General features: G+C 36.7%; 1 protein-coding gene across 1 annotated transcript in view; it reads right to left on the bottom strand.

Moving 5' to 3' along the window:
* Positions 1-2124: 2124 nt before the first annotated feature.
* LOC116307898 (receptor-type tyrosine-protein phosphatase delta) overlaps positions 2125-13862 on the bottom strand; it is a 35970-nt gene continuing 24232 nt past the window's right edge. The window contains exons 18-42 of the mRNA XM_031718222.2: positions 13548-13862; positions 13059-13376; positions 12872-12978; positions 12185-12374; positions 11933-12035; positions 11335-11611; positions 10755-10812; positions 10484-10607; positions 9830-9921; positions 9261-9376; positions 8171-8258; positions 7976-8052; positions 7610-7649; positions 7355-7452; positions 7103-7219; positions 6710-6870; positions 6110-6245; positions 5048-5197; positions 4840-4939; positions 4564-4637; positions 4065-4199; positions 3505-3627; positions 3098-3243; positions 2879-3014; positions 2125-2779 (exon numbers count right to left, since the gene is read on the bottom strand). Of these exons, the coding sequence (XP_031574082.2) occupies positions 2699-2779; positions 2879-3014; positions 3098-3243; positions 3505-3627; positions 4065-4199; positions 4564-4637; positions 4840-4939; positions 5048-5197; positions 6110-6245; positions 6710-6870; positions 7103-7219; positions 7355-7452; positions 7610-7649; positions 7976-8052; positions 8171-8258; positions 9261-9376; positions 9830-9921; positions 10484-10607; positions 10755-10812; positions 11335-11611; positions 11933-12035; positions 12185-12374; positions 12872-12978; positions 13059-13376; positions 13548-13862 (3362 nt within the window). The 3' untranslated portion in view covers positions 2125-2698. The remainder of the gene's footprint in view (positions 2780-2878; positions 3015-3097; positions 3244-3504; positions 3628-4064; positions 4200-4563; positions 4638-4839; positions 4940-5047; positions 5198-6109; positions 6246-6709; positions 6871-7102; positions 7220-7354; positions 7453-7609; positions 7650-7975; positions 8053-8170; positions 8259-9260; positions 9377-9829; positions 9922-10483; positions 10608-10754; positions 10813-11334; positions 11612-11932; positions 12036-12184; positions 12375-12871; positions 12979-13058; positions 13377-13547) is intronic.

Genomic DNA, 13862 nt, shown 5'->3' with positions numbered 1-13862 from the left:
GAACGGCTGCGAAAGAGGCTAGGGTTTCTGATGACGCTCTTCAATGGTTCCATTCGTATCTCACCAATAGAAAACAGCGAGTGTGCCAAGACAATGAACTATCTGATGAACTTACAATCAATTATGGAGTTCCTCAAGGAAGTATTTTAGCCCCCACTCCTATTTATTATATATGTTAATGACCTGCCGAATATTTTGGAATTCTCCAACGCTTCTTTGTACGCGGATGACAAGGGCGGGTCCAAGGGGGGGGCAAGGGGGGGGCAAGGGGGGGGGGCTGAAATGCTGATCGAATTCCTTGCCTTCTGCAATCAAACTGCTGTCCATACATCCAGAAGCTGTATAGTGTTTGATCAAAGTTAGAAAAGCGACAAAAAACTTTGTATAACAAAGATATCGTTCGAAATGTTTTGATCTCTTGAAGATTTGTAGTTAATTTCGAGTTAATTTGTAGTTAAACTCGACCCGATAGTCTCGCGTTTTGATGCTATGCTCATCACAATACCGCTGGTTTGTTGGGGTGAAGTGCTCTACTACGATAACCGCCACCCAGTTAGCTCAGTTGGTAAGAGCGTCGGTCTGTTGTGCGGGAGGTCGTGGTTCAAGCCTCGGCCGGACCAACAGTCAAGGTCTTAAAATAACTGAGGAGAAGGTGCTGCCTTTGTAATAATATCTGCAAATGGTTAGACCTTCAAGTCTTCTCGGACAAGGACTTGAAACCGTAGGCCCTGTCTCCAAACCCTTCCTAACCTACAGTAAAAATGGGGGACATAAAAGAACCACTGAGGACGTAAAAAGAAACCCTGGCAGTGACCACCCTCAGTGCCTACACTTCATACCAACCATCTCTCATGCTTGTAAATTGCATATAGCAATCTGTCATTCACAACTTCATGTAAAGCGCCTTTGATTATATCCACATATTAAAGGGCGCTATATAAATCATAAGTCATAATCATAACACTGAGCTATTATGAATCTTTGAAATATGCATCAATTGACACTCATTTATTACCAATTTTCATACTTTTGCATGTAATTATTGCTCCCAAATTCTCGACTTTTTATTATTATTTTGACTTTAAGAAAGGTTATTCGTTCGCCAGCCTCCATTCTCTCATACTCCGTGCACCGCTGATGGTAACAACAATAGATTATGATCGTGTGTTTGATTGATGAACCGGTGTATATGTGTTCGGTATGACTGCTAAATAAATAGATTCAAAGTTTGGTCGTAGAAGTAAGTCCATGTTTACCTTCAAGTTATGGTTGAGTAAGTTTAAAAAGGTTTCAAATTCATGGCATGATATGCAAAGATGACAATAATAAAAATGAATTCGTTGCATAGAATATGGTGGAATGATTATAGTAACATACACGAAATAACACTCGGCAGACACGAAAAAACATCCCAAACTAGTACAATTATTTGTCTTTTTATATACCATCCGAGAACAAAGCTTTTTCGGTTTCTACTTACTTACTTTATTATATATAACGTGCATGGGAGACATCTGCATCTTCAAGTACAAGCTACAGTTACCTCGGTTAGCAGCGAACTTCGCTTTGAATCACAATAGACCTCCTTGGCTCTGCTGTAATATTTTCCCATTTCAGACCACGTGTCATTCCCTAGGGTATCATTTCTTTTTTTAAAGGTTGCGCTCGGTTGCAAATGAGAAGACACGTGAATGTGTATGCAGCTCAAACAAAAATTTTTATTGTGATTGCAAGGGAATGACACGTGGTCTGAAATAGAAAAAAAAAAAAAAAAAAAAAAAAAACGCCCGAGCGCAGGAGGTCTATTATGATGACTCACAGTTTAATTTAATTGACATATTTTTACTAACGTGTAAACGCGTCGGTTTGTTTTTAAGTGCGTCCGTGCAACACTATGACGTATGGGATAAAATGATTAACGCAGCCTCGGGTTTGAGTTTAGGAAGAATACCAGAACTTTGGGATACAGGGCGCAAACACACACTCTTGGCTGGTTCCTACGTTTCTGAAATATATTCCAAAAACTAAAATATGTATATGAAATATATTCTAGTTTTTGGAATATTTAGGAGCATGTTTGAATTTAAAACGTTTGCATTGACTAAAAAAGCAACTCAGTCTAAATTGAGGTTTTTTAAATTTTCTTTTAATAAAAAGAGTATATGAACATTTACTTTCCATAAAAAGCAGTTTGTAAAAATTTACCCAAATGCGCATGTTTAAAATGTAGAATTCTTTTATTTATAAGTTCATATCAATCCTCCTCATGGGAAAGGATTCATTAGTATGCAACTATATGGTTATATCTTCATAGAGTGATGGCACAAGCTTGCATTGATTCGTGAAATAGATCGTAGTAGTCATTCATTTGCTATAGATTATTGTTTTCTTTTGTTTTGTTCGTCAAGAGTATAAGCTTTCCTTTCAAGTGCCCTCACTCTAAAAGCTTGACCTTTGCATATGGTTTTAGTGACCCTGATCCACTTCTTCGTTGTTGATGGGGGTTTTAGTGACATGTATTGCTGCCCGCAAGGAATGCCTAATATCTTATCGGCAATATTTTTAAGCATGTATACAATTCCGGGATTTTATTTCTTATTCATAATTAAAGTCGTTGTTCTAAGCATTTCTTTAGGAAGTATCGTATTGGCATCGTATTTACTTGTTAAATATGAAATTCCATTTCATCTACAACAGATTAAATGCCAGTAAAGTTTGCATAATCTATGAAGGAGTCGAGGTATTGTTTCAAGGTGCTGTAACAGTACTCGTACTGCGACTGAAAAGAGAAAAAAAACATTATTCTAAATAGCATTTTAAAAAGCGTAGAAGAAGAGAAGAGAAGAGAAGAGAAGAGAAGAGAAGAGGAGTTACTTACCAATGTTTCTACAGCTCCAGGTCTATTGACACGAATATTCTTAACGGTCTGAAAGACGTCCAATACTTGTTCTTGTTTGACTCGTTCAAGACATGAAGCAATAGCACAGAATGTACCGCTACGACCAACACCGTTACTGAAGGGAATAAAAATCCAAATTAAAATTTATCGCAACAATTTTGTTTATTATAAAAAGAAGCAGTATATAGTGTTCCATACCTACAGTGAACGACTACTGGATTATTACTGCACTTCTGCTGCGACTTCCAAACCTTTTCAAATAAATCCAGCAGACCCTGGGAGCTGTTTGGGACAGAATTATCGTCCCAAGCCGTGTGCTGAAGGTGCTGCACGCTGCGCTGTGTCTGGGAGATTAATAATTAAAAGACGTTATTCAAAGATGCACGACATATGAAATCACACATAAAAACATCCTACATAGGATTACGAGCTTGTGAATCTGAGCTTGTGAACTTTTCTTGACATGCCTGGGAAAGTTTAGGCCTAACCTAAACCATACATTATAGTAGGAAATCCATACTTTGATTTGTTTCGGGTGCCTCCTGGGGGAAGGAAAATAATGTCCAAGCCAAGCCACCACAAAAATTATTTTAACGCCAACTTACTGATTCATAGGATACTCTGAATGTTCTCAACAATATGTCATCGTATTCTTCAGTCTTAGAGAGACACACTTCGATACCATCGTATGTTATTGGTTCTTCTTGTTGCCAATATACAGGAAAAATCTGGTTAATAAAAAAACGTATTCAAGAGATTTGGTTTGAGCCAAAAGACGACGAAGAAAAAATGGCTGAAAATACTTGAAATTTTATAACTGAAAAAGATTCGATACCATACAAAAAGGTTTCTTTTTTTCTAAATAGACGTCCAGTTTCGAGTTCTCAGTTCCTTATGGCTTGACTCAGAAAGCTTTACTGCTTTACTCGATTTTGTGTACAATACTCATATGTTACGCTCCAGGGAAGGTCCCTGCATTTCAAAGTATTTGTATTTTTTGTGTTATGCATTCTTTATTTTACCGTTTGTAATGACTTTGGATATTTTGACGTTGAGATGAGGCTTACAGCCTGAGTAAATGAAGAATGTAATCTAGGTTTTATTCGGCACCTTTCTGTGGTTCAGTTCTAGCGTGTCGGTTCATGTGTAACTGCTCAAACTTTACCTCGTCTCCTTCCTGAAAATCGTTCAGCATGACGATGGTTCCGATCTCGTAGTCCATAACCATTCTCCAGAAATCTGCTATTGTGTTTTCCATGGGAGCTTGTGTCATGATGAATGCGTTGCGCTCTCTGTAAGTCTAAGAGTGCAATATAATTAGCGTCATCTATACATAATTGCGAGGCCTAAACTTCCCCTCATGCGCATAGTTTCGCTCTACATGGCTAGTCTTTAATCAAACAATATTAGAAATCAAAGGTGATCAACTCGAATTAGCTGATACAGCAAATATCTTACCTACAGCCAACTTCAGGTCAAGCCCAAAATAAACTTGCCTTAACGAACCTTGATTTGAAGTGCAAGAAAAGGGAATTTTGTTGGCTCAATTTAGTTCTCTCCGCAACGCTCTACATTACTGAATCAGCTTATTGGTCGTGCATTTTCAACTTTATTATATATTTGAATTAATTTTATTGGGCTGCATATTTCGCAATTACACTCACGTCTATGAACGTAGCATTGATGTAGTCTCCTTGATTTGAATCATCTGAACTCAGGACTACTCTGCACTGGTTTACTGTAATTATATCAGAACACAAGACGTTTTAATGTATTTTTCCAATAGAAGAATTATGTTATACTTCACAGGATTTTAGCGTTATTCTTTTCTTCTATTCTAGCAGTACCTTATATCATAAGTTTAGTTCCAAATTAAACTTTCTGGTGTAGTTGATCATCTTTCACCACACTAAAGCATTGATTTTTTTCAACTGGCATACCTGGTACTATGTTTTTATATCTGTTTTTCTTTGCATTCTCCTCTTCCTGTCCAACTCCACATTCGTTTTTTACTCCATAAGAGGCAATAAATTCCAGCCGCTGAAAATAGTAAAAGTTCAAGTGAAAATATTTTTATTTAATTAAATCTAACCTGCGGAATACCCAAGGTCATTGATTGCGTATTACACGAAATAAGTTTCATTTTACCTGGAACTCAATTGCGTAGCCACTGAGGGTTTCCTCGTTGTCCACAGATGACAGATTCTGCATGACATTTTCCAGGTTGCTTGCATCGATTTCAGTGTTACCACATGTGATCTCCTCGAATAATGCCATGTGAATAAACACATACTGCTCCTGTAAAAACAAATTGATATCATGCTTGTCAGTTTACAGCTTATTAAATCGAAGGAGATGAACTAATGAACTAATTTGGTTCATGTCTAATTGACCCATTGAGAATAAGCAAGTTCATAGTTGAAGAATCATTTCTCGTGTTTAAATCTTCTTTTGTTCTTAATTGAACAAAAAAATCCGGCATGCGCACTGAAAACGATTATTAAACTATGAACAGGCTTATTGCAGCAGGTACAATGAACCGGAAAAAAATTTGCAGTAACCATCTTGAACGCGCATGCGCAATTTAGACTCCGCGTGTTATTATCTAAAACTTCCTCTGATTGGGATACTGAATGTTGGGTTAACTATTATATTTAATGATGTATTTATAACCATACTTCCAGACATTGACTGCTGAACCGTCGTATGGCAGCGATAAGCCCTACACCGCTATCCCAGGAGGAATTACAGACTTCGTTGAAAGCCTTAGGGAGAGGTTAGTCGGCCCCTAGACCATAAAAGATCTTGCTATGACCAGCAACCCTAGTATAGCGACTGTGTCGCTGATGTCAAAGCATCCCTATTTACTCCTTTCCATATGGGATGAGTTGTGAAAAATCCAAGTTCAGGGTTAAAACTAAATTCAAGATCTTTAACATCAGGTTTTGTTTTGTTTTTTTGTTTTGTTTTTTTATTTACGAAAGTAGAACGGGGGGGGGGGGGGGTGGAGTGGGACTGACAAACTACTGACTTGGAGTCACCGAGTATGACAGTGCTTCTCAATTGCATGCACAGAAGGCGTACAATTTGCCTTCGGTACGAAAAGGATTTTGGCGGACCTCAATCAGCACCTTGATTAACATCCACCAAAACCTATTTCGTCGTGACGATGATTTTTTAAGCATTTCCTATGTCGTGTGTTTATCTTACCGACGTTTGAACCATATAGGGCCTGTCTTTTCTTAAAACGTTCAAGTAATTGTAAATGTCTATTGTCTTTTTGCTTTCGACCTGTTCCAGCATTGCATCAATGATCATGTATGTGCCAGTTCGTCCAACACCAGCACTGAAAGCAATGTACAACCAAAAATTTTAGAAATATAATGTACATAATTATTATCTTGATAAGTTCATTAGAAGTTATAGACGTCTGTAGGATGTATGGTAAAAAGCCAAGCAAAGCAAAGACAAAAGAAAAAAGAAAAAAACAAGAAAAAAAACCCATTAAAAATAAATGAGCATTGTTAAAAAATGAACATTTTCTTTTTCTGGTGCCTACCAAGCTACCAATTACACTTCTATGACTATATACTATAACTAAAATTAAGTGCCAAAAGCCTTCGATTTACAGATCTATAGATCCCTTGTACTTAATCCCTAACTGGGGGTCAAAACAATGAAAAATATTAACAGTGAAAAATACTTCATTCTCCAAAAGAACGAAACTCTCTTGTTTTAACCCTCAGATTGAAAAAGCGCAAAAGCTGAAACAAACAAGAAAAAAGAGATTCATGATTAGCGACTTTTTACCTGCAGTGGATGACCGTTGGTCCTGTGTTTGCCCATTTGCTCATTTCCCGAACTTTTCTCCTGAACGAGAGTAAGGCTGTAGCATTTTTAGGAACTCCTTTATCTGGCCACGCAGTAAAGTGGAAAAGAAGCAAACGACGAGAAATCTTGTCGTGGGTGCCCTACAACAACGATTAGCATATATCTTTTTAGCTCTTGTTTCGTGGTTTCATATATAATGTGAACTCAAAACAGACTCTCTATTGAACGTAATCCCTTGCAAACAATATCTGGGCTAATCTAGGTAAGATCAAGGTATATGCGCAGATGGAAATAAAGGTTAAAGTGCTCGGGCGTGTAGAGGGAGGAAAACAAATAAAAAGTATATGCATGATAAGATACAATTTAGCTAACCTTTGTCAAAAGGAAAGTGCGAATATGGTAGTCTGCAAAAACTTCTGTTTTATGGTTTGTTATTGTAATATCTGCATATTGTTCCGAGTTTTCGGGCCAATATTGATGGCACTTTCTCTGCAAGAAAACGAGGAAAAAGTAAGAGACCATTTGAAATTCTTTCTACATATCCCAGCATTGTAATTATCGTAAATGATAAACGAATTGCTTCTATGAAAGAATACTCCGGATAATGTAGCTATACTGACAAACCTTTCCAAGCTCGATAAGATTAGTAAGCATGACAATGCATGTAGTGTGTTGCTCCCAAATCATCCTCCAAAAGTCGTTGGTGGTATCAGGTAAAGGTCCTGTTAGACAAATTAAAGAAAAGGAGTCAAATATATAAAACTATAATACCCATTGTTTTGATTCTTTGCCTTTTTTTTTTTTTTTTTTTTTTTTTTTTCTTTTTCTTTTTCTTTTTCTTACGATTTCAAAACGCGTACGCATATTATCTCGACTTACCCTGGGACGCAATGTAGGTTCTATGTGTACCATCGTAGCCCTAAATAATAAAGAATAAGTAAAATAGAGTTAGCAGGAACGGCCGAACTAGCAAATCCATTTTGACAAGATCTGCATCACAGGCAAAACAGTGCGGAGACACCCTTTTCAATTTCAAAAAAAAGGTCATATATTAATGTGGAATGATTTGGCCTTCTTTCCATTTTATATTTATAAAATGACCATACCACTTCTTTTTTCTTAAAAGAAGTTATGGTTATTTTATAAATATATGCGTATAGTATCTCCTTGGCATTTCGAGAGATGATCATGACCTGACTTAAAAGACAAATTGTCCTTGTATAAGAATAAGATTTTTCCACTCACATGCATAAAAGAAGCATTGATATAGTCAGAATCCTCATCTTCGTTGATACGTTGAAGTTTTACCCGAGAGTGGTCATCTGTGCCAAAAAAATTAAACACCACTTTCATCATTGAATACTTAGAGTACTAAAGTGCATGTTCTTATACGGCAATATGCCTACCCGTGTCAAACATTCCCATAATTATGATACTTACAAGCCACGATGTTGCCATATCGATTTTTAACTTTGTTCACCGCTTTCTTTGCAGCAATACATGAGAACACATGAGTGCCTGGGACCACCTGGTTAATAAAGTAATTTAATTAATAAAGTATGGGGTATAAATGTGTTTAGCATATATCAACTTGTGTACTTCCTAAGAACGCGCGCGCTCATTGGTTTATTGGAGGTGAATATTGTACGAAATTCATACCTGTGAATCTCGGAATATTGAGTCGGCAACAAAATGGCACCTGCCGGCAATCGTTTTGCTACAATTCCCGATGAGGGAATTGAAAAAATGAAAGTAAATGCCATTCCTATCAATACTAAAAAAGCAACGAAGTATGGCCTAAGAGTTTTGCTAAAAATTTAGCTAAAAGTTTTGCGTGAATTTGTCACGCAAATTAAAAGTTTCTGTTTGTTTGTTTTTATTGAATTAATGTATATAAAAATAAGTTACTCTGTACACAAGTTGGAATATGCTAAAACAATTATTCGCCTCCGGCTCAGTGAATATGGAGAATATTTACCTAGCCGCTCGAAGACTTGCGTCTCGGTAAATATTCCTTGATATTCACTTCGCCTTCGGCGAATAATTGCTAAATATAGTCCCCTTGCATGATATTCCTAATGCAGCTAAATTCAGACGGGACAAAACAATAGAGGGTTTTGCACCATCACTTGACGGCAGCCATGTTGGATGACAGGAACAATAGCATTTTCTTTTACATATCAAAGTATTCATTTCCTTAGAGCAAAGGGATTTTAATGTTATGTCATCTAACGACAGGCAGCCCAAGCTGTATTATGGGCGCCAGTACGAGATGGTGAGAAGCTTCTATAATCTTACTCTCATTAGAACTGAAATTCAGTGTTTCGTCCTCTGAGTTGAACGAATCTGGGAAATCCTGAAAACGGTTTATATCCTGACCAAATAGTTATGGCATAAACAGACTATTTATGGCATATTAAAACAGACTATTTAAAAAATTGGTCGATCCTCCCCTGATAGTTACGCGAGACTACGCCCTTACTTTGCCTTTGTCTTTGCATTTACTAAATGGCCGATAAGTTTATAATACCTTGAACTGATTTAGTAGTTCAGAGAATTCGTCTTTCCTTGTGGCGGCAATGTATTCAGCAAATTTGGTGACGTGTATTGGTTTGATGACATTTTCTTTTTCTTCATGAGCTAAGCCTGACAACGAAATAGTTAAGATAACCTCAAGGTGAAGATCGAATTTTTCTTTTCTTTTCTTTTCTTTTCTTTTCTTTTCTTTTCTTTTCTTTTCTTTTCTTTTCTTTTCTTTTCTTTTCTTTTCTTTTCTTTTCTTTTCTTTTCTTTTCTTTTCTTTTCTTTTCTTTTCTTTTCTTTTCTTTTCTTTTCTTTTCTTTTTCTTTTCTTTTTTCTTTTTTCCTTATTTTCTCGTATTAACGAAAAATGCATATCGATTTCAAAAAACGATGTATGCAAGTTAACATAATATTGTACTAGTTACAAATGATTTAAGAATTACAGAGAAGTGAAGAATCAAAATAATGGATAGACGAGGCACTAGCGGAAAAAAGGGCCTATTTTCACCCAACCATTTCCAAATAGATTACATCTATTCAAGTTGTTTTTGAGAGTTAAGCTCCATTTACAACTCACCTTGGTCATTTGAGCTGTTCTGTTGTTGTGATTTAATCGCTACTAAGGGCAATGAGATATTTTTGATTTCTTCTTTCTTTACGTTTCTCTGCCTTAAGAGCGCAAGGATACTTATAAATCAGTGCTAGGAAATAGCATGCTCATAGATGCTCATGTGTGCATCACTTGTATAAGTATTTACTTAGTTAAAAAAATCCCAAATTTAGAATTTTAGAACTCTGAGAAGGGCGTTAAACCCTCATCTGAAAGGTTTGGTACGCTCGTGGTGTTACGATTTTGCTAAAGCATAAACAACTGCTATAGAGGCTTTGCACTATCACGTGATGGCAGCCATGACATGAGGCACAACAATAGAGTCTTTTTCCCCTGGGAAACTGAATACTTTCTCATGTAAATCAGATATGATCAGATTCAATTGTGCCTGCCTCCTGTCATGGCTGCCATCACTCGATGGTGCAAAGCCGCTATTCAGATAAGATTAACTATTTAAAGCAATTGCCAATCCGGCCAAAGGACTTGGGTACATTAATTGTAATTTATGTTTTCATGCTTACTTGAAGTATCAGGAAGCTTCTTGTTTTGGTAACGGTTGGGATATAGGTTATTTTGATAGAAGCAAAGGGTATTGTACAATAATGTTTATTGGTCACGTACCGTTTCAAAATGAAGTAAGCAACAAAAGTCACCAGAATTATCAGCAGCATCAAACCCACCACTAATCCAACCACGGTTCCCGATCCTGAAGTATTTCGGATAAGAGCTTTCGTTTCTTCTACGACTAAGAAAGGAATCCAGATTAGGTGATGATGCATGAATCTGTTCTGTATAATTCAACCTATATTAAAATGCTCTTACTTTAATATACAAAATCTTAAACATGGCGCAATCTTAAACAAAACAAAACTATAATGATGGAATCACATACCATCCGCGGATGCAACACTGATGTTTGCTACCAGTGCTTCTTTGCTGTACAGCATCTTCTGAAATAGCATAAAGATCATACTTTAATCCCGCTACCAAAAATCTTACAATCTGGTGGTTCCAGGATTTTTACTAGAGGGTTTCTAAAAACCAGCTCGTGTCAAGCTCTTTATTGATATTTTTGAATTGGTTAAATACCGCTTTGTTCCTTGATCATATCCCCATTTATAAAGGGTTAGCCTCAAATGTTCACAAATACCAGCGATAAAGTGAAGAATACGCAACTAAAACAATGGATCTTCTCTGAAATGCATGAATATATTTTCATGTATTTCGAATAACCCTGTGGAACAGATAATTCGAAACTGCAGTATTTTAATACTTCTTAAAAGGCTCTCGTATACTCGTACTTTAGAAAAATAACCAATTTATTTGGGGCAAAGATTTTAAAATCGCTCTGAGTTTATTTTTGTTTTGTTTTTGTTTTTTTGGAGCCATTCTATAAACGTTGAAAATATTATTGTAATTTTTCGTGGTCAATGTACCTAGTATTTGACTTACTGTAAAAATAAAACCCTTACCGTCGTATTTTTTGCCACAGTTCTCTGGTAAATATGATATCGTGCACCTTTCTTCAAAGGCATATTTCTAAATTTGCTGTATGTCAAGTTGTCACCAATCCTCAGTTGCCTGGATGATTTGAGCCAATCACCTTGTACTTCTGCAGTGATGTAATAGTCCACATTGTTCTTCTCGGCTATTGGATAGCTGTATGTATTTTGCTCGTAGTTTGAAAGCAGTCGGTGGTCAAACCTGGTTACGTTTTCCTTCAGGAACTCCACAATAACTTGATAAGCGCTGTGATAATGCAAAACATTACTTATGAAGTGTCAGGTATTCTTATGGCCAACCATTCTCTCATTTGCATTCTCTCAGAGCAGATTAATGTTCATACTCTGTGAAGCTGCCACGGTAAGGAACTGATGACATTATTTGATCACAGTTCTAGCGCGCGACAAAACTGGTATGGTCGAACGTGGTGTTACTATCGATGGCAGTCACTGAAGACTCAGGCCGTATACCTTGCTTAAGGTATGCGCAGTCATACGAAATTTGCTTTTTCCTGGTTAGTCAATACCACTATTCCAACGGATTTAAAAAAAATAAAAATAGCAATACCTGATTGGCCCATTAATTTGAGAAGCAGGAAACAATGTTACATTAACTGATACACCGGTTTCATGGTATTGCTGTATTTTTTCTATTCTTGGTGATAAAGGATCTGGAAAGAAATTTTGAATAAGTACTAGACTTTTAGCTAATTTGTCGAATGATTTTCTTTGAAAGAATACTGAGATACAGATATTATTATAATTACACTTTTCTAATGATAGATCAGAGAAATTGATTCGTAAACTCTTTGATACGTACTGGTCACACGAGTTTCAGTTTTTGCTGAAGTACTTCTTGGGCTCTTTCCACATGGAGTGAATGCAGATACCCAGAATTCATAGTGTGTCGCTGGTACAAGATTCGTTATACGATGTTCCGTTCCGTCAATCGTTTTTACATTCCTTCCAGTTTTAAATTTCGTGTACGTCTTATAACCTCGGTATTCAATCTTTAAAAGAACAAGGAGAAATTATAGGGTATTCATATAAAAAACATGTGATTCTAGAGAGCTCATTCAATAATTAGCTCTATAAAGTCCCACACATGGATAAGCCCATTATAATGGGACGACGACCAAAACACCACCAACACTATATTTCCATCGATTACACCAACTGGAATCGACGGAGATCAACCCGCGCCGTAGATTTCCCAGACAATCAACAGAGACATAATAGTGCTTTTGAAAAAATTGAGTTATGGATAAAAAAATGTAAAAATCTTTTCCTATTTCAGGCTTGACCTAAAACTACAAGTTTCTTGTTCTGTGCTTATAAGATTTTTTGTTTCTTGTTCTCTGCTAAGAAGATGCATGGAATAGTAAATATGAGGAATAAACTCGGAATTTTTTTTATTGATAAATGGCAGCCTAGGATTTGCTTAAAATGTGGAACTGTTTTAAGTTCGCATCGTTCAATTAAAATAAAACTATTTTTAAATGTTTACCATGTACTTATCGATTTTTTCGACAACGTTTGCTGGTTTCTTCCACCAAAGTAAAACACTTGTTGTGCCTGTCTGCTTAACCAAGACACCAAAGGGACTGTAAGGTTCTGGAGCGAAATAAACAATAAGAGTTTTAGGGAAGCTTTAAACGTACTTAAAGCGTCCAATTTAATTTTACTTAACTTACGTGAAGTAATGACACTGATTGGTGTACTGTATGGTCCAGACCCTGCACTTGTGTACCCCCGGACCGATATGCTGTACTGTGCACATGATAACAGACCAGTAATTGCATATTGGAGGTCATTCGTTGTATCATTCTTCGTATTGTCAACCACAGAACGTTTAACTCTATGCTTGCGACCTCTTGACAAAAAAATCCATCGTACCTCATATTTCGTTACATGCCCATTGCTTTTCTGTCGAGGAATAGGACTCCATTGCAGTAAAAATGAAGTGTCATTGATTTCTCTCCTTGAAATGTTTGATGGAGCAGTACTCGGAGCTGGAAGAAAACAAAAAACTATAATAATGCAGACACTGAGATACCTAGATATTAGCCCCAATCTGTACATTAGCTTCAATTCCTTTTCAGGTTCGTTCTAGTAATTTTCGTTCTAGAAGAATATTGTTGTTGAATATGGAAAACTTTGATCAGGATAAATCAATATCTTACGGTAAGCAGGAACAACCAAGTCTTCTCCATCCTGATAAGGCCCATCTTTAATGGTGTATGCATTGACTTTGAACGAGAAAGTTGTTTCCCCAATAACATCAATGGTATGCAAGTATGTGCGCTGTCCCCCTCCATCTGGTATGATTTCATCTTTCTTTTCCGTAGCGTTATCTTTGTTGTGGAAGTAGACTAGTGAGTATTTGTGGATCACACCATTTTTCTCACGAGGTTCATCCCATCTAATTTCAACACGCGGTCCAAGGGATCCATTAACGGGTAACAAAGTGCAATTAACATTCACTGGGGCAGAGGGAG

This window comes from Actinia tenebrosa, unplaced genomic scaffold (genome assembly GCF_029948245.1).
Source record: "Actinia tenebrosa isolate PJP-AT-01 unplaced genomic scaffold, QUT_ActTen_1.0 PGA_scaffold4__44_contigs__length_22323623, whole genome shotgun sequence".
Lineage (NCBI taxonomy): Eukaryota > Metazoa > Cnidaria > Anthozoa > Actiniaria > Actiniidae > Actinia > Actinia tenebrosa.
The sequence above is the reverse complement of the archived record's forward strand: the minus strand, read 5'-3'. Positions and strand labels throughout refer to the sequence as shown.